Raw genomic sequence first — 18,379 nt, 5'->3', positions numbered from 1 at the left:
GGGGGCGGGCTTCCCCCTGTGCTGGAGAGGCGTTCTGGTTGGTAGCAGCCAGCCGGTTCACCAGGTACCCCTGAGGCAGTAAGGCACGGCATTTAGAGAAGGATGTGATATTATGTATTCCTGACAAATTGGAGCTGTGCATATCCTGCATTTTAAAAACGAACAAAATCATCGCTCTGTTCTGGAACAGTGGAGATGACAGCACATGCATGAATCTTTGTCATCAGGGAGTCCTGGCTAAAGCTGAGGGATTACTAATCCACCTCCCCCCACCCCCAAGCATCCATCTTGAGCACGGAAGCCAAAGCTTCCAGCGGGTTCCTAGGGAGATTGCTTGTAGCCTCCAGGCTCCCAGGGAGAGTTCATGCCTGCTTCAGGGATGGCTGTCATTCAAATTCAAAAGAAAAGCCCTCACACAGAAACCCAGCCAGCTAGCAGAAGTAGAAGAGAACAGGCCCCAGGCAGCCTCCTCTGACCCAATAAACTGGGCTCTCCCTGGGCTTTGGTTTATCAGCCGACCAAAAAAAACCGGGAAATCTTTACTTCATAAATTGAGAATTTAAAGAAAATCTTGAAAACACTAAGAACGGTTCCTGGCAAGCAGTGAGTGTCCATCAAATAGACACTTTAGGGAGTTCTCATCGTGGCTCGGCGGTAACGAACTTGACTAGTATCCATGAGGACGCAGGTTCGATCCCTGGCCTCACTCAGTGGGTTAAGGATCTAGCGTGGCTGTGGCTGTAGTGTAGGCCGGCAGCTGCAGCTCCAATTAGACCCCTAGCCTGGGAACTTCCCTATGCCACAGGAGCAGCCCTAAAAAAGACAAAAAAAAAAAAAGGTTTTAAAGATGTGCACCTGGAGAGACTACCTCAGCATGGAGCAGGAAAGGTTTATCTTTCGTCTAGCAAAGACCTCAAGACATCCCTCTTTTATGGATGCCGAAACTGAGGCCCCACAGAGACCTCACGGCCTCTCACAGAGGGTAGGTGACTAGTTCAGGGTCATATAGCTAGTGAGTGACAGAAGCTGGAGTTTGAACCCAGGCCTGCCTGACCCTAAAATCCATCTTGTTCTCCCAGCTGCCATTTGGGGAACTGGTCCATGGCTTGAAACACTTGGTTCATGGGCTGTGACTTTCTCTTGGTTCCCTGGGTTGGTTTTGTGGATGGAGAGCAGGTGTGGGGGGAAGTTGGGGTGCTGGTAGAAGCATGTCCCTGTGACACTGAGGTGCAGTGAGGGGTAGGCCCCAGGCTGCAGGCATGCTGTGAGTGGTTTTCATTCCTCCAGGGGTGGGGGGTGGGGGGTGGGGGGGTGCCCTCCTGCTGCGAACACTGTCTAAGGACAACCCTTGGTGATCAGCCCAGAATCGCCCTGTCCCAGGTACCCAGGCATTTCTGGCACAGGACTTTTCCCAGCACTGTTGCAGCCCAGTTACCCACCACCACGACCCCCTGTCTCTCTGATTTTAGATTCTGTCTCCTGCATGAGCTGGGGCCATCCATATTTTCTTTTGGGTCTCACTTCAACCCCTTGCCTCTAGTTGGGTGGTCTCTGTCCCCTGCCCCAATGTGGGCTTTAGTTCCTTCTGGGTGCATCTAAAAAGGTGTGCACTCCTGGAAATTCCCATCATGGCACAGCGGAAATTAACTAGGAACCATGAGGTTGTGGGTTCGATCCCTGGCCTCGCTCAGTAGGTTAAGGATCTGGCATTGTCCTGAGCTGTGGTGTAGGTCACAGACACAGCTAAGATCTGGCATGGCTGTGGCTGTGGTGTAGGCTGGCAGCTATAGCTCTGATTAGACCCCTAGACTGGGAACCTCCATATGCCCTTGCTTGTGTCCCTAAAAAAAGACCAAAAAAAGTTGTGCAGTCTCTATTTTCTCATTCAGCAGTTTGCCAGGCACTGGATGGATGCAGGGAGGCAGAAATGAACTAGGGTTTCTCCCTCAGGGGAGCCCACAGCCTGGAGAGTGGTGGGGACAGGGGAGTCAGATAAACCAATGGTCACAGCACAGCACTGTGGGAGTGGACAGAGTATGCTCTGGGAGCTGGGGGAGGAAAGGACTTGCTGCAGAAGGTGACACCAGTGAGGACGAGGGAGAAGGACCAGCCAACCAGGGAGAGGAGGTCAAGACAAGGGTGATCATGGAACACTCGGGGAACTGTGAGTCATTCGGTGTGGCTGGATTTAGGAGGCATCTAAGGCCAGTGAAGCTGGAGAAAGGAGCCTGGGAGGAGGTTGGGTTTTTACCTAAAGACCGCAGGAAGCGTTCTAGGACCCCCCACAGTAGAGACAGATGGAGGTACTGCAGGCCCAGGTCTCTGAGCACAAGAGAAAGTGTAGCCCAATGGAATCTGTTTGTCCAGCCCCAGTCACACAGGTAGCTGAGGTGGGGGGGGGGGTCTTCTGATGGAGTCGTACCTGCATCTTTCTTTTTCTTTTGGCTTTGCCTGCGACTTGTGGAAGCTCCTGGGCCAGGGATCAAACCTGCACCACAGCAGCAACTCAAGCCGCTGCAGTGACACCACCAGGCCCTTAACCCACTGCATCACCAGGAAATTCCCCTAACTGCATCCTTTCTGATCAGCCTCTTGAAGAGCAGCACCCCACCATCTTGTAGCTGGTACAGAGGGAAACCCTTTGAAGATGCACTACAGAAACACGCCACCAGGTGGCAGACCTGGAAATTGCACAGAGACCTCCTTTTTTCCCTTATTTCTTAAACACAGTACAGTGTTTGGCCTGGAGAAAGGGGGGCATTCAAGAACAAACTCCTGTTCATGCCAGGCTGACTCTACCCAACCCAGTGCCAAGTTCTGCCACTGTGAGCTATGTGCCAACAAGAAATCCCTTTGAAACTGAATCTGGACAACAGATTCCTTCAGAGTCTTGGGAGCTGGTCTGGCAGGTTACACTTTCTCCCTTGTTTCCAGGGACCTGAGAGTAAGTTACAGACATCATGGCCCTTCACCTCTAAACACTTCAGTATCTGTCACCGAAGAACAAGGACATTCTCCTGTATAACCACAACACAGTTTTCAAATTCAGGAAATTTGACATTGTTATCTAATACACAGTCCATATTCAAATTCTGCCGATTGCCCAGTCACATTCTGTACACTTCTTCTCCCCATGATCACCCCATGCAGTTACTTGTCTCGTCTTTAATCTCCTTTAATTGAGGCTAGTTCTTCAGCCTTTAACTATCTGACATTGATGTTTTTGAAGCATCCAAGCCTATTCTGTTGAATGTCCCTCAATGTGAGTTTGCCTCATGCTCACATTCAGGTTATGCATTTTCGGCGAAAGAAAGAAATAAGGAGTTCACGTGGTGCTCAGAGGGTTAAGGATCCAGCCTTGTCATTGCAGCAGCTCAGGTCATTGCTGTGGTACGGGTTCAGTCCCTGGCCAAGGAACTTCCGCATGCTGCGGACATGGCCAAAAAAACCCAAACAAACTTAAGTGATATTGTATTATATCAGGAGTAACATGATATCAGTTTGTTCTCTTGTTAGTGATATTAACTTTGATTATCTGGTTAAGGTTGCACCTTTTTTTTTTTTTTTTAAATCAAGGTATATTTTCACATACTGAATTTCACAAGTCTTTTAACTGTACAGTTTAGTCATTTTGACAAACACATCCAGAGTTATGTCCTTGGACAGCAGAAGCTTTATAGGCCAGTGTATGTGCTCTGTCCCCCTCTCACAATCCTCTCAGAGAGATTCTAAACTAGAGGCACCAGGGCTTAGTTCCACATTCCTCCCTGCCCCCAACTAGATCATGATGAAGGACCCTTTTAGGGTGGCCTCATCATCCTGGACAGTCCCTTACTGTGCCTGGAGCTGATCATTGCCAGCTGGTGATCCAGCCTCTGCTCCCCAATAAACTGATGAACAGAACGAGGATGAGATGCTGTGTGCCTCTGCCTGAAAGAACAGGCAGTCCCCTTGACCCACAAAACTGTACTCTGCCCTCTGCTACAGAATTGTACCAGGTACTACCCAGCACCCCTCTACCTCCTCAGCAGTTCAGCCAACCCCCAGGGCTCCTCTCCTCCCAACACTGAGTTGAACATGTCACTCAGGCTGGTCATTGGACCACTCCCACCACCAGCAGACAGACAGCAAGTTCAAGGTCTCTTAAACCTTCCATCTGGTTACTCTCTTTCTTCTGCTCCCCCCACCCCACTGAGTCAGCGCCTAACTATCCCTTTCTCCTTGGGCAGTAAATTTAAAGCTACTGTGTTTAAGCTAAGAAAAGCACAATTTATCAGATGCTTACCATGTGCCAGTATGTACTCTTGCTAACCCGTTTGCATAGGTGACTCAGTCCTTAGACAAACTTGTAAGGTGGAGCTGGTACTCTGGGTTTTGTAGGTACAGAATAAGTACCTTGTCTGAGATGTCAGCACTGTGAAGTGATGGTACTGGACTTGGAACCAGGTTTAGCTCACTCAGAGCTTCCCAGCCAGTGTGGGTTATATAGGTCAAGACGGTGATCCCTTTAGCCCAAGAGTGACTAGAGCAGAGCACAGCTGGGGTTCCCAGCCTTTCACCCCCGAGTGCTCTATAGATGTTTTTGTCTGAGCCGTGACGCAAAAAAGACTGAGGCGCATTGCTCTGACCACACTGCTCTGCCGCCTGAGCGTCCCGTGGGCAGAGACGATTTTCCTGTCTCCCTCTTAGGGTCTGGTGCGGGTCTAGCCACACAGACCTTTAACACATGCATGGCAAGTAGGACTGAGGCCGGGATGGGGGGGTGGCCCCCGTGCTCACTTCCAGGTGCCAGGTGGGTTGGACGCAGGGCCAAAGAGGGCCAGAGGTAAAGTCTAGAAGACAGAGGCTCAGGATCTTTTTGTTTGTTTTGACTGAGCCAGGAAACATGGGGGTGGGGCTAGGGACAGCTGACAGGGACAACTTGAATCCTGGCACAGCACCATTGGCTCAGCCTAACGCTTCAGGGAAGCAAGTCCTTAGGCTCCCAGCAGGCATTCGCGGCTGCTGACCTGTCGTGGCTCCAGCGGTGTTATCACCATGCACATGCACACATAGGGCAGTGAACCTTGCTGCTCCCCCCGGCAAGGACCACCTTGCACTCCGCCTGCGCTAGTTTGGTTTACAGGGTCACCCATCTCTCCAGGAACCCAAGGTTGCAGCCAGAAGCCTATGAAGAGGCTGAGTACAGAACTCTCTGCACCTGTGGGTAGGCCCCAGGCTGTCCTCATGTTTGGGGGGGGGGGGCTCATGCTGGCTCTGTGCACAAATGAGTGTCCCTGGGGCCACAAGTCTGCACACCTGTGTGGAGGCCTGCGGGGATGCTTCTGGGTGTGAGTAACGGGCCCCTCCTTGCCATGGCCAGGCTTCAGCTGCTCTGTCATTGGGTGCAGCTGAGGCAAGACTGAGCTGGGAGGCCTGGGTGCCATCACTCTTTGCAGCCCAGTTCCTCTGGGGGTTGGTGGTATGTCCGCCGTATTGAACTGTGCAATGTCATGGGGTGCCCTGACTAGCACTGCCCTGCCCAACTGTCCTGTACCCCGTCACACGACACCCCTGGACCCGGCATCATGGGCCTTGGACCCTTAATGTGGTGCCCATGGCCTGGCCTTCGCTGCCATCTGGGAGATACCCCAGCAGCCTGGGGGGAGATGACCTTAACTGTGAGCTGGCATTCCCCCCTCTGGCCATGCTGGGGTGGCTGTCACAGAGCGGGGGCCCTCATGCTGAGGCCCACAACTTGCTCCCCAGGTTGGGCTGAGCAAAGGGAACTCCCTGCTTTCAAGGTCAAGAAGCGCAGCCTCCGGGGGCCGGGATGCCTCCCTCCAGGCCCCCCACCCCCACCTCCATTGTTGCCTCACTGAGCTGCTTGTTGAGACCAGGTTCTAAGGGAACTGGCGCTGACTTGGGAGGATAGCACATGGAATAGTTGACAGATTTAAAGCTCCGGAGACGTCGTAGCCAGGACTGCTGAGTTCCTGGTGAGCTGAGCCCTGGCCCAGGAGAAACCAGGCAGATGGCTGCCTCTTAGCCAGGCTGGGCCAGGACCCTTCACCCCAGCCTGAGGACCAGTGTCTCTGGAGGGGTCTGGGCCCATATCCTTCTGAAAGCAGAATAGCCAGAGCTTCCTCATCACAGATCTCACTGTCAAGCCAGGATCCCTCAAAGCAGCCTCCCCTGCTGTGGCAGCATCTGTGGGCCATTTGCAAGTATGTCTCTGGAGGGGCTGCATTGAGATCAGGAGGGTGAGACAGACCTGCCCATGCATCAGCAGGGGGCAGGGGACAGGAGGGTCTGTCACCAGGGGGTTGTCTTTGCTCATCCTGTCAGTGAGCCGGCAGCACCTTCCGCTTACCCAGGCCTGCCTCTTCACGCTGCTTCCATTGCCTCCACCAGCTCTGGTGGAGCGAAGGGATGTTCAGGAGGGAAACAGCCCTGCTGCCACTTCCCCTGCCAGCATCTTCTCCCCCTCCTGCCTGTCTGCGCTCATCCTTCTGTCTGCCTACATTTTGGAGCAATTCCCATGCCATTTGCTTTAGCTGAATCCTTAGTGGGGTGGGTGGGGTCAGGCTGAGCCCACTCACTGTCTGTGCCACAGCTGGTCTCAGCAAACTGTTGTCTAGACCAGGCCTGTGCGTGGGCACCTAAGCAGCGTCTATAGATCCGATGATGCCACCGCGGTGCTCTCCAAGGAACCGAGAAGAAAGGGGAGGCCTAGTGCTCCAGGGAAGGCAGAGAATAGGGCCTGAATGATAATGAAACCAACTTACCCACCAGGGCAGAGCAGCTCCAGCACAGGGCTGCTGACCCAGTAGGAACTGGCACCACCTGGAGAGAAGGTATGCAGCCGTTCACAGGGTATCTGCTGGGCCAGTCACTGGGAGGAGTGGTTTTATGTATGTTTTTCTTGGGCGGGGGGGGGAGACACTAAGCATATAAGAATACAAATAAATACATGACACAAACTGTGGTAAGTGCTATGAATGAAGATTATAGGATACCGAGTGAGACCACCTGTGACCCATTGGTGGGGGGACATCAAGAAGACTTCTCCGAGGAAGTGATAGATATTTATTTATCTATTGATTTATTTATTTTGCTTTTTAGGGCCGCACCTGAGGCATATGGAAATTCCCAGATGGGGTGTCGGATCAGAGCTACAGCTGCCAGCCTACACCACAGCCACAGCAACACAGGATCTGAGCCTCGTCTGCGACCTACTCCACAGCTCATGGCAACGCCAGATCCTTAACCCACTGAGCGAAGCCAGGGATCGAACCCGCATCCTCATGGATACTAGGAGGTTTCATTTCCGCCGCGCCATGACGGGAACTCCCAGAAGTGATTTAAATTGAGAAGGATGCATAGAAATTAGTCAGACAAAGAGTAGGCACACTGTGCTAAACATATTACTGCACAGCTTTGTAAGATTTTTCTAGAAGCTGTTCTGCTTATCCCTGCTTTTGTGTGAATGACTAAATCTACCTCCATCATGAGCCTCCTTGGCCGAGCCTACCTATGGCTTCTGCTCCTTCTGGGGACTGGCAGGGCCTGCTGAGTTACCCGGCCCTAGTTACTCTCAGGATGAAATCGTGGGTCTGCTCCTCAGTGGCACAGCTCTGAGAATGTATTAGGGCTTGATGAGAGGCAGGCCAGCTCTCCTACTTTCCAGTTCACTGCATGGAATCAGTCTCCTGGGGTTTAGAATAAGGGCCAGAATGGCAGCATGAGAAGATAATAAGCTAACTAGTGAATATATACCTGTTTTCAGAGTTAGGGGTGCCTTCTAGGAATAACAGCAAAAACAAACTGATGGAAAAGAGGACTACATAAACATTTGATCTTTTTTTTTTTTTTAAGTTAAAAAAAAATTAAAAGATGGAGTTCCCGTCGGGGCTCAGCGGAAACGAATCCGACTAGGAACCATGAGGTTGCGGATTCGATCCCTGGCTTCTCAGTGGGTTAGGATCCGGCGTTGCCGTGAGCTGTGGTGTAGGTCGCAGACATGGCTTGGATCTGGCATTGCTGTGGCTGTGGTGTAGGCCAGCAGCTAGAGCTCCGATTAGACCCCTAGCCTGGGAACCTCTATATGCTGTGGGTGCAGCCCTAAAAAGACAAAAGACAAAAAAAATAATAAAGTTAAAAGATTAAGAAAAACTATATTCTGGAGTGCCCTTGGGCACAGTGGTTTAAGGATCCGGTATTGTCATTGCAGCAGCTTGGGTCACTGCTGTGGCACAGGTTCAGTCCCTGGCCTGGGAACTTCCATGTGCCACAGGCACGGCCAAAAAAAAAAGAGAGAAACTACATCCTATGTCAGTTATAGCCTTAACATATAAAGAGTTCCTTAAAAATCCCTAAAGCTAATATACACAAAGCAGTACAAAAAGGGGGGGGGATATGAACTGGAAATTCAACCCCATGAATAATTAAGGAATTATGAATTTAAACGTACTTTTTATTACTCATCAGATTGGCAGTTTTTTTAAAAAACAATTATGGAAATAGTCCTGATACAGGTTTGGGACTGACTCTTCCACACCACTGATGGTGTGAAAATTGGCACAGCCTCCCTGAAAGCAGCCTGGCAGTGTGTGTCACACACCTTTAAAAATAATGTGCCCCATTTGACCCTGCAGTTCCATTTCTCAGAGTTTATCCTGAGAGAGGCAGGTATGCCAAGATGTATGTACATAACTGATAATAAAAAAAATATAGCAAAAAAAAAAAAAAAAAAGGGAGTTCCCGTCGTGGCGCAGTGGTTAACGAATCCGACTAGGAACCATGAGATTGCGGGTTCGGTCCCTGCCCTTGCTCAGTGGGTTAACGATCCGACGTTGCTGTGAGCTGTGGTGTAGGTTGCAGACGCGGCTCGGATCCTGCGTTGCTGTGGCTCTGGCGTAGGCTGGTGGCTACAGCTCCGATTCGACCCCTAGCCTGGGAACCTCCATATGCCGCAGGAGCGGCCCAAGAAATAGCAAAACAAAACAAAACAAAATATATATATATATATATATATAAAAACAGTAGAAAGAGTCTAGAAGTCCATGAATGAGAGTGTGGTTTGATAAATCATGATATGTTCTTACCAAAGAGACTGCATAGCTATTGCAAGTGATGCTACAGAAGAATATTGTCATACAAGGATGTTACTAATAGTTTTTGGTTTGCTTTTTTATGGTTTTATTGAGATATGTTTTACATACCATAAAACACCCTCTGGAGTTCCTGTTATGGCTCAGCAGAAATGAATCCGACTAGGAACCATGAGGTTGCAGGTTTGGTCCCTGGCCTTGCTCAGTGGGTTAAGGATCTGGCATTGCCATGAGCTGTGTTGTAGGTTGCAGACATGGCTTGGATCCCACGTTGCTGTGGCCATGGTGTAGGCCGGCAGCTGCTGCTCCTAGTCGACCCCTAGCCCAGGAACCTCCATGTGCTGCGGGTGCAGCCTTAAAGAGACAAAAAAAAGAAAATGGTATCATAGCATGGTCCCAATTTTTGTAATAATGAGAACTGTAAGCAACACATACAGCACAAACATGCACACAGGAAAGTCTGCTTGAATATTAACAGTGATTACATCCAGGTGGTAAAATAATGGATACCTTATTATCCATTATATTCTTATTTTTGCATGTCTGTATTTTCTAATGTTGCTGCAGGAAATGCCAATTACTTTTATAAAAAGAAAAAAAAATATGGGAGCTTAGGGTTCAGTGTTCCCAAACCCTCTGTGGAAGGGTAAATGCTATACTCCTAACATGGCCATCAGGTCCCCTAGATCTGGCCCTTGCTTCCCTCTCTGGGTCACCTATGGCTACTTCCTGCCTCATGACACACACTCCAGCAACTCAGACTCCTTGGAGTTTGTTACTTAGACACCCTTTCTTACCGTGTGCATTTGCACACCAGGTCCTCTGCCTGGAGTGACCTTGCCCCTTGCCCTACCCACTCCGGTATCGGCTCCTCAGGGAAGTTTCCCCTGAGTCCCTGCACCCACTCTGGGCCAGAGGCCTCTCTTTGGGAGTGCACAGCTGGCCTTCTCTGGGCACCCTGCGACCCCTGCTCTCCCTGTGTGGGACTCACCTGTGCAGATCTCTTTCCTCACCCACTTCCAGGACACTGCCTTGCCAAGGGGTTAACTGTAGAGAGCCTGAAGGAGCAACTCTGGTTTTGTTTTGTTTTCTTTTCTTTTTAGGGCCGCACCCACAGCATATGGAAGTTCCCAGGATAGAGGTCAAATCTGAGGCCACAGCTCCTGCCCTACCCCCCAACCACAGCAACGCGGGATCCAAGCTGCGTCTACAACAGACACCACAGCTCATGGCAACGCTAGATCCTCAACCCACTGAGTGAGGCCAGAGATTGAACCTGCATCCTCATGGATCCTAGTTGGGTTCGTTTCAGCTGAGCCACAGTGGAAACTCCCTGTTTTGTTTTTTTCATCCATATCTAGATGTTAAGGGCTTCTAATTTTCTTTGTTCCCTTTCCTTTTAACTCTGGAGGAGACAGGCATGACCAAGCAAGTCAAAGAGCTCAGCAACCTCCATTATTGTCCTTTTACTGGCTCTTAAATTCACAACGTGTTTTTTTTTTTTCTTTCTTTCTTAAAAATAATTTTTTTTAAATGATAGAGCCAACTGCCGGTGGCCTAGTGGTTAAGGATCCGATGTTGTCACTGCTGTGGCTCTGGTCACTGCTGTAATACAGGTTCGATCCCTAGGGTTTGATCCCTGGCCTGGGAACTTTTGTATGCTATGGGCCCAACCCAAAAAATAAATAAATAAAAATAAGATAAAATTTAAAAAAAAAATTTTAATTGAAAGTAGAGAAGAGAAAGTAAGTCCCACTTGACAACTTTGGGGTGTCTTTCCACTTGAGAGTCAGGAGTTTGAGAGAGGAGCTCCTTGGGACAGTCATCCTCCCCTTCATGTCCATCATGCCATTTCCCAGGAATCAGCACCTCTGGCCAAGTGGCTGTCTGTAGGTATTCGTGGAGAAGACCTCACTTTGGGAAGAATCGCTCCAGGGCCAGCTCTCTGTCTCAGTGGGACGCCAGTCGGCATCTGCACAAAACTCAGTGTACTCCTCTCTGCGTTTGGCTCCTTTGAGGCGGGCCGGCTGCCCACCTCTGTAACCAGTACATCCACCTTGAACCCCTAGTTAATCCCCAGTAAAGGAGCTGTGGTTCTTTGTCACTGGGAACCTTCCATGCACCTCTGGGTGGCAGTGTTGGTGGCAACAGCAGCAGCAGCTGTGATGCATCCCCCCTCAGAGACTCACAGGCTGGGTGAGCGTTAAGGAAAGTCGCTGACTTGCTCAGTGAGAAGGCTCTTCTCTGTCCTGTCTAGAGCTGAGAATGAAGCGGAGAGCATCAGACAGAGGAGCTGGGGAAACGTCGGCCAAGGCGAAGGCTCTTGGAAGTGGGATTTCTGGAAATAACGCAAAGAGAGCTGGACCATTCATCCTGGGTAAGCCTCTTCTGACTGCAGCTTGATTGGGGGTTGTGGGGGGTGCTGGCTCAAGCGGCGGGTGCACATCTGACCTGCGGACATGCAGAGTGAAACACCACATCTGCTCCAGTGTGAGACCTGACCAACACTGTCGCTTGACATGGGGTCTGTTTAGGAGAGTGGAAGGTCACTCTGCACCAACAGTTGTGTCTGTGTGCCTTAGATTCGTCTCAACTGAGAGCTAGTCTTTCTGCTCCCAGAGAAAGTCTTCTGTGCCCCCAGGACATTACCCGCGGGGAGCACACAAGCTGCCTTAGAATGTCCATCATCCAAAGCACTAATCTGAACATTCTTGGCGTCAATTTCACAAAGTGTTTGGTACAGCCCACAAACTTATAAAATTGGCAGAGAGATCATGTAGAATTGGGCGCCCCCAGTGGTCCGGAGGAGCAATGGGGCCTTTTTTGTAGGATGTCCGAGGCACAGCAAGTCCATAGAGCTTGTGCTCAAGATTGCAAGTGTAGGGGACTTTGAGGACCCCAGCTCTCCCAGCAGCAGAGACTAGGTGTAAATTTTACTTTGGAACAGTATCTTGGACTCATGGGCACAGGATTGTTCCAGCTCCAGCCACTCAGCAAACGGTTCACGGCACTGTGCTTTTTTTTTTTTTTTTTTTTTGTCTTTTCTAGGGCCACACCGTGGCATATGGAGGTTCCCAGGCTAGGGGTCTAATTGGAGCTGTAGCCGCCAGCCTACACCACAGCCACAGCAACTCAGGATACGAGCCGCGCCTGCGACCTACACCACAGGTCACAGCAATGCTGGATCGTTAACCCACTGAGCAAGGCCAGGGATCAAACCCACAACCTCATGGTTCCTAGTCGGATTCGTTAACCACTGAGCCACAATGGGAACTCCTGGGCCTGTGCTATTTATCAATCCTTAAGACAGACAAATTCCTACCCTCGTGGAACTTAACATTCCAGCTGGGAAAAGAAACCGATAGTAAACACATGAGATCATCTCTGTGGCGGGGCGGGGGGGGGGGGGGGGGGGGGGGGGGGGGAGTGGGGGGGGGTAGGTCCTTTGAAGGAAGTAGAGAAGATGATAAGAGAGTGGGAAGGGCCTAGAGACAGTGTAGACAAGGAAGGTTCTGTATGAGGAAGTGACGTTTGCACTGTCACCTGAGTATGAGAAGGAGCAGCTGGGGGAAGAGCATTCCAGACAGAAGGAACAAACAGCAAATGCAAAGGCCCAGAGGCAGGAATTAGGAGACCTTTAGCTGGAGTGTGGTAGGAGGGGTGGGGAAACACGATCAGTTGAAAGGTGGACAGGAACCAAATCATGCAAGACGTTGGAGGCCAAAAAAGGAGCTTTGATTGCATATCAAAAGCAGTGGTGCGCTGTTAAGGTTTTTTGGTTTGTTCTGCTTTTTTTGCTTTTTAGGGCCACACCTGTGGCATATGGAGGTTCCCAGGCTAGGGGTCTAATCGGAGCTGGAGCTGCCGGCCTATGCCAGGGCCACAGCAACACCAGATCCGAGCCGCATCTGCAACCTACACCACCCACAGCTCACGGCAACGCCGGATCCTTTAACCCACTGAGCAAGGCCGGGGATCGAACCCAAAACCTCATGGTTCCTAGTCGGATTCGTTTCCGCTGCTCCATGATAGGAACTCCAGTGTAGGTCATTTTGGATAAGAGAACCTGAGTGGTTAGAAGTATTTCCAGAGTCCTCTCTGTGCCAGATGCCGGCCTACGCCACAGCCACCGCAATTTGAGATCCGAGCTGCTTCTTTGACCTACACCACAACTCATGGCAACACCAGATCCTTAACCTACTGAGCGAAGCCAGGGATCAAACCCACATCCTCATGGATACTAGCTTGGTTCTTAACCTGCTGAGTCACAATGGGAACTCCACTGTTAAGGTTTTTTAGCAGTGCCGTGATGCTGTGACATTATCTGATTTATGCTGTGAAAGCTCAGGGCACTGTCCCAGGACAGCAAACAGTATGCATCTCCAGAACTACAGAAGTTTCTGAAAGCTGGTACTTAGGGGCCACATCAGACCACAATGGGAGCCTGTTAAAGGGACGAATTCCTGGATCCTCCCCCTGGAGTTGCTGACTCAGAGAGCCCAGGTTGCAACTGGGATCTCTATTTTAACACATGCTTCTCAGAGATTCCAGTACACACCCAGTACTGAGAGCCCCTCTTGAGAAGTGTGCCTATAAAAGCTGGGCATACAGGAGTTACCATCATGGCGCAGCAGAAATGAATCCGACTAGGAACCATGAGGTTGTGGGTTCGATCTCTGACCTCGCTCAGTGGGTTAAGAATCTGGCATTGCTGGAGTTCCCATCATGGCGCAGTGGTTAACGAATCCGACTAGGAACCATGAGGTTGAGGGTTCGGTCCCTGCCCTTGCTCAGTGGGTTAACGATCCAGCATTGCCGTGAGCTGTGGTATAGGTTGCAGACGCGGCTCGGATCTCAGGTTGCTGTGGCTGTGGTGTAGGCTGGCAGCTACAGCTCCAATTGGACCCCTAGCCTGGGAACCTCCATATGCCGCATGTGGGGCCCTACAAAGCAAAAAAAAAAAAAAAGCTGGGTGTACTCAGGCACATGGGCACGTACCCCTACATTTTCAGAGGGGACACTGTGAGTTCAGTGGATGTGAACCATATGCCCTCCAGGAGAGAAGATCTAGCCAAAAGACCACACGGTGGCTCAGTGCCACCATAGACAGGGTTCCTGAGAAGTAAGCGAGTGGCTCTTTGTGCCGTAGGTCCCCGTCTGGGCAACTCACCGGTGCCAAGCATCGTCCAGTGTTTGGCAAGGAAAGATGGCACAGATGACTTCTACCAGCTAAAGGTAAGTGAGGTACCAGATGTGGGGAGCCATCCTGCCAGCTTGGCTCCTCCCTCCTCCCAGCTTCTCCTGCATCTCTTGTGACCAAGAGCAGTGCCATTTCTTCCTGGGGTGCTGTTGGTGTGTACACACATTGCCATTACGCTGGGAAAGACCCTTTCACTTCATCCATGCACGTGTGGGCACATGTGCCAGGGTGGCGTGGGAGGATGTGACCCCCTGCTTCTCCTGTTTTGGTCACCCTGCTTGGAAAATTAAGGGCTGTGGGGTTTTGTTTTTTTGTGTGTGTGTGCCTTCTAAAGATCCTCACCCTTGAGGAGAGGGGCGACCAAGGGATAGAAAGCCAGGAGGAAAGGCAAGGCAAGATGCTGTTACACACTGAGTACTCCCTGCTCTCCCTCCTCCACACGCAGGATGGCGTGGTTCACCACCACGGGCTCTTCCAGGTGAGTGGCAGAGGGGGCTGCCTGTCGTCCCCCCACCCCCCGCATCATGCTAGTGAGCCCCCCCCCCCCGCCCCCCATTGTCTCCCTGCAGTGGTGTTTCCCAGTGGGTGGGCTGGAGGTCAGGCTGGGCCAGCACGCCTGCTATGATGATGGCAGCCTAGCGGGAATGCACCCAGTTTGCAGCTTGCAGGCTTTCTTTGAGGAGCCGCTTTTCCGAGAAAAGCGGAAAGCAGGAAGTTATTTAAAGACACATGGGCTCCTTCTAGCTGTGTTGTCAGGAACGGCCAGGCCAGGGTGAAAGGGAGGGCGGTGAGGAGGGCTGGGCACCGGGGCATCTGTGGATCTCCCAGTTGCTTTTGGTACCAGCAGTCCTTCTGTCCATCTGGGTGTTTCAGCTTCCATAGCAAGGATCCCTAAGCCCCGGGCTTGGATGGTCCAGGTCCCTTAGGAAAGGTACTAATTAGTAACTGGTACTCTAAAAAGAGCCCTCCTCGGGACAGTTCTGAAACTGCATCTTCAACAAAAAAAAGCTGGGTTCAGAATGGTAGGGGTGAAGGGTCGCCTTGTTCAGGCCCCCCCCTTGGAGCTTTTGCAGCACCCACAGCCCGATGCTTTGGCCAGGCCCACTTGTGCTAGGATGAACCTAGTACTTGAGAGGCAGCCTGGTATCAGGAAGGGCACACAGGTTGTGTGACCTTGGGCAAGTCAGTCACTCAGGTTTCTAAGCCCCAGATTCCTCATCTGCAAATTGGGATAATGATAATGGTGCCTACCTTGGAAGAAGGTGGTAGGAAATGAATGAGAGGCTATAAGGCACTGAGCCGGAGGACCTGCTGTGGTGCAGCAGGTTAAGGATCTGGTGTTGTCTCTCTGGTAGTATGGATTCGATTCCCAGCCTGCTAGCACAGTGGATTAAGGATCTGGCATTGCTAGAGCTGTGGTAGAGGTTACAACTGCAGCTCAGATTCGATCTCTAGCCCTGGAACCTCCATATGCCATGCATGTGGCCAAAAAAGATGGATGGATGGATGGATGGATGGATAGATGGATGGACGGACAGACAAACAGAGCACTGAGCTGTCCCTTATCACTTTGATTTCTTGAGGTAAGATAAGTGGAAAATACTTCTCACCCCAACACATACACCCCACCAAGTTCTTATTTTTTATTTTGGTCGTTTTGTCTTTTTAGGGCCACACCCACAGCATATGGAGGTTCACAGGCCAGGGGTCTAATAGGAGCTACATCTGCCAGCCTACACCAGAGCTACAGCAACACAGGATCCTTAACCCACTGAGCGAGGCCAGGGATCAAACCCACAACCTCATGGTTCCTAGTCAGATTTGTTTCCGCTGCATCACGACGGAACTCCAGTCTTTATTCTTAGATTTGCAATGAGAGCCAACTTGGAGCATCAGCAGGCAACTCTGAAAATTAGAGTTTTCCTTAAACATGAGATCAAATGAGGGTAGTGATCATGATTTCCTGTTTCATCTCTGGTAGCTTCCAGAGCTTGGCCTTGCTGTAGGTCATTTTGTTTGTTTGTTTTGGTCTTTTGTCTTTTTAGGGCTACACCTGCGGCATATGTAGATTCCCAGGCTCGGGGTCTAATAGGAGCTGTTGCTGCCAGCCCACACCACAGCCGCAGCAACACCGAATCCTTAACCTACTGAGCGAGGCCAGGGATCAAGCCCGCAACCTCATGGTTCCTAGTTGGATTCGTTTCCGCTGCACCACGACAGGAACTCCAGTGTAGGTCATTTTGGATAAGAGAACCTGAGTGGTTAGAAGGATTTCCAGAGTCCTCTGTGTGCCAGATGCTGGGCCTCTGGGGAAGAGAGGATGAGAGGTAGGATCCTGCCCTGAAGGAGCAGTGTGGATGTTTCATCCCCTGGAGTTCCCAGTCTGCTGGGTTGACACTGAGGGCCTCCTCAGGCTGGCAGGATAAAAGTCCTCGTGTGGCACGTGTGTTTTTTCTCACTGGAAGTACCTTTTCAGCAAGGAAAATGGGTCCAGAACTGCCCACCTGGGGGTTCGTTGCAGTGCCAGCTTACGGAGCCCTGGCTGGGCAGGACCGAGTACTTGGCATGGTTGCCTTTCTCCCCACAGCCTGTGAGGTAGGGGTTGCTGGCTCCCTGTCACAGACGAGGAGCCAGAGACTTGGAGAGGCTAGGTGAGCTGCCCTGGTCCCGCGGCTAGGACGCAGTAGAGCCAGGGCCTGCACCCAGCTGTGACATGGCTGCCCAGGAGTCCTCCGTCCGTGTGAAAGCAGTTGTCCTGGACACACAGGGCACATGGCTTCCACCATCTTGGGCACTGGAAGGAAGTGGACATTGGTCATTACTAGAAACCCTAGGAGCGCCATGGAGGGGAGGCTGCCCCAGGCCTGGGCCTGCTGCCTGCACCCTGAGCTCAGGGTCCTTTGACTGCCAGTGCCCAGCCCTGATCCAGACACTTTGCATTAGGACCAGACCATGAAGCCTGAGCCTAAACTACTTCAGCCTCAGCCCTGGCCAAGCCTGACACTGGCACAGGGGAGGTGGGGGAGTGCTGAGCAGCCCATGGTCCGTGCTGCCCAGGCCTCAGGCCTCCAGCGCCCACACACACAGGCTTTCCCAGGCTCCCTCACTGGTTTGTGTGGTCAGCTCCAGAGGAGCCCCAAGGCCCTGGCCCTGCTGGGCCCGTAGCCGAGCCCTGGTCTTCCCCCTCCTCCCAGGACCGCACCTGTGAAATTGTCGAAGATGCAGAATCCAACCGGATGGTTAAGAAGATGAAGAAGCGCATCTGCCTCGTCCTCGACTGCCTCTGCGCTCACGACTTCAGCGACAAGACCGCTGACCTGATCAACCTGCAGCACTACGTCATCAAGGAGAAGAGGCTCAGCGAGCGCGAGACCGTGGTCATCTTCTATGACGTGGTGCGCGTGGTGGAGGCCCTGCACCAGGTGAGGCTCTGCCCAGAGGCATCCTGACCTCCGTGCCCTGGAATGCCCCCCTTCCCGTGCTGCTCAGCAGAACCGCACCGTCCTGCCCTCCCCCAGGTGTGCTTTGCAGCTGAGCATGTCCAGAAAGAAGAGGGCCGGATGACAGGCACACCCGCTGAGGTGCAGTGATGCAAGCCTCAGCCCACTGTGCCGGGTACCCCGCAGAGCCCAGCGCCATAAAGCCCCATCAGCCCGTAGGCCACACTGTGGTCTCCTAGCCTCGGCGATGACTGTGAGCTCTCCATGCGGGCGGTCACAGCCTGTCTCTGAGCTTTCCTAGGGGTGGGGTGTGAGGAGCCCGAGACACTGGTTAGGAGAGCCTGGGCCTCCTCCATGCACACAGCTCCTTGCAGGCCAAGTTGGCCATACTTGGTCACCAGAACCGTGAGGATTCATCTTGGAGGACTTGGGTTTTGGTTCTGTTTTGTTTTGTTTCCCCAGTGGGATGTTTGATAGAGACAGAGAGAGGAGTGGTTTTTTGGCTGCCCTGAGGGGAGAAAACAGTGTCACCCAATTTGTACATATGGTTAATGAGGCCCAGGAATGGTCCTGATCTGTCTGTGGCTTACACATCAAGGCACAAGCATAACAAGGCAGCACCTAAAAGCCCACTTCTGATAGTCCAG

At 51.7% G+C, this 18,379-nt stretch overlaps 1 protein-coding gene across 2 annotated transcripts in view; it reads left to right on the top strand.

Annotated features, from left to right (window-relative positions):
• STK40 (serine/threonine kinase 40) overlaps positions 1 to 18,379 on the top strand; it is a 42,900-nt gene that overhangs the window by 10,745 nt on the left and 13,776 nt on the right. For both annotated transcript variants that reach the window (XM_047793363.1, XM_047793362.1), the window contains exons 2-5: positions 11,350 to 11,469; positions 14,242 to 14,327; positions 14,627 to 14,770; positions 17,487 to 17,714. In XM_047793363.1, coding sequence (XP_047649319.1) covers positions 11,358 to 11,469; positions 14,242 to 14,327; positions 14,627 to 14,770; positions 17,487 to 17,714 — 570 coding nt within the window. In that variant the 5' untranslated portion in view covers positions 11,350 to 11,357. The remainder of the gene's footprint in view (positions 1 to 11,349; positions 11,470 to 14,241; positions 14,328 to 14,626; positions 14,771 to 17,486; positions 17,715 to 18,379) is intronic.

The sequence above is a fragment of the Phacochoerus africanus genome, chromosome 8 (genome assembly GCF_016906955.1).
Source record: "Phacochoerus africanus isolate WHEZ1 chromosome 8, ROS_Pafr_v1, whole genome shotgun sequence".
Taxonomy (NCBI): domain Eukaryota; kingdom Metazoa; phylum Chordata; class Mammalia; order Artiodactyla; family Suidae; genus Phacochoerus; species Phacochoerus africanus.
The sequence above is the reverse complement of the archived record's forward strand: the minus strand, read 5'-3'. Positions and strand labels throughout refer to the sequence as shown.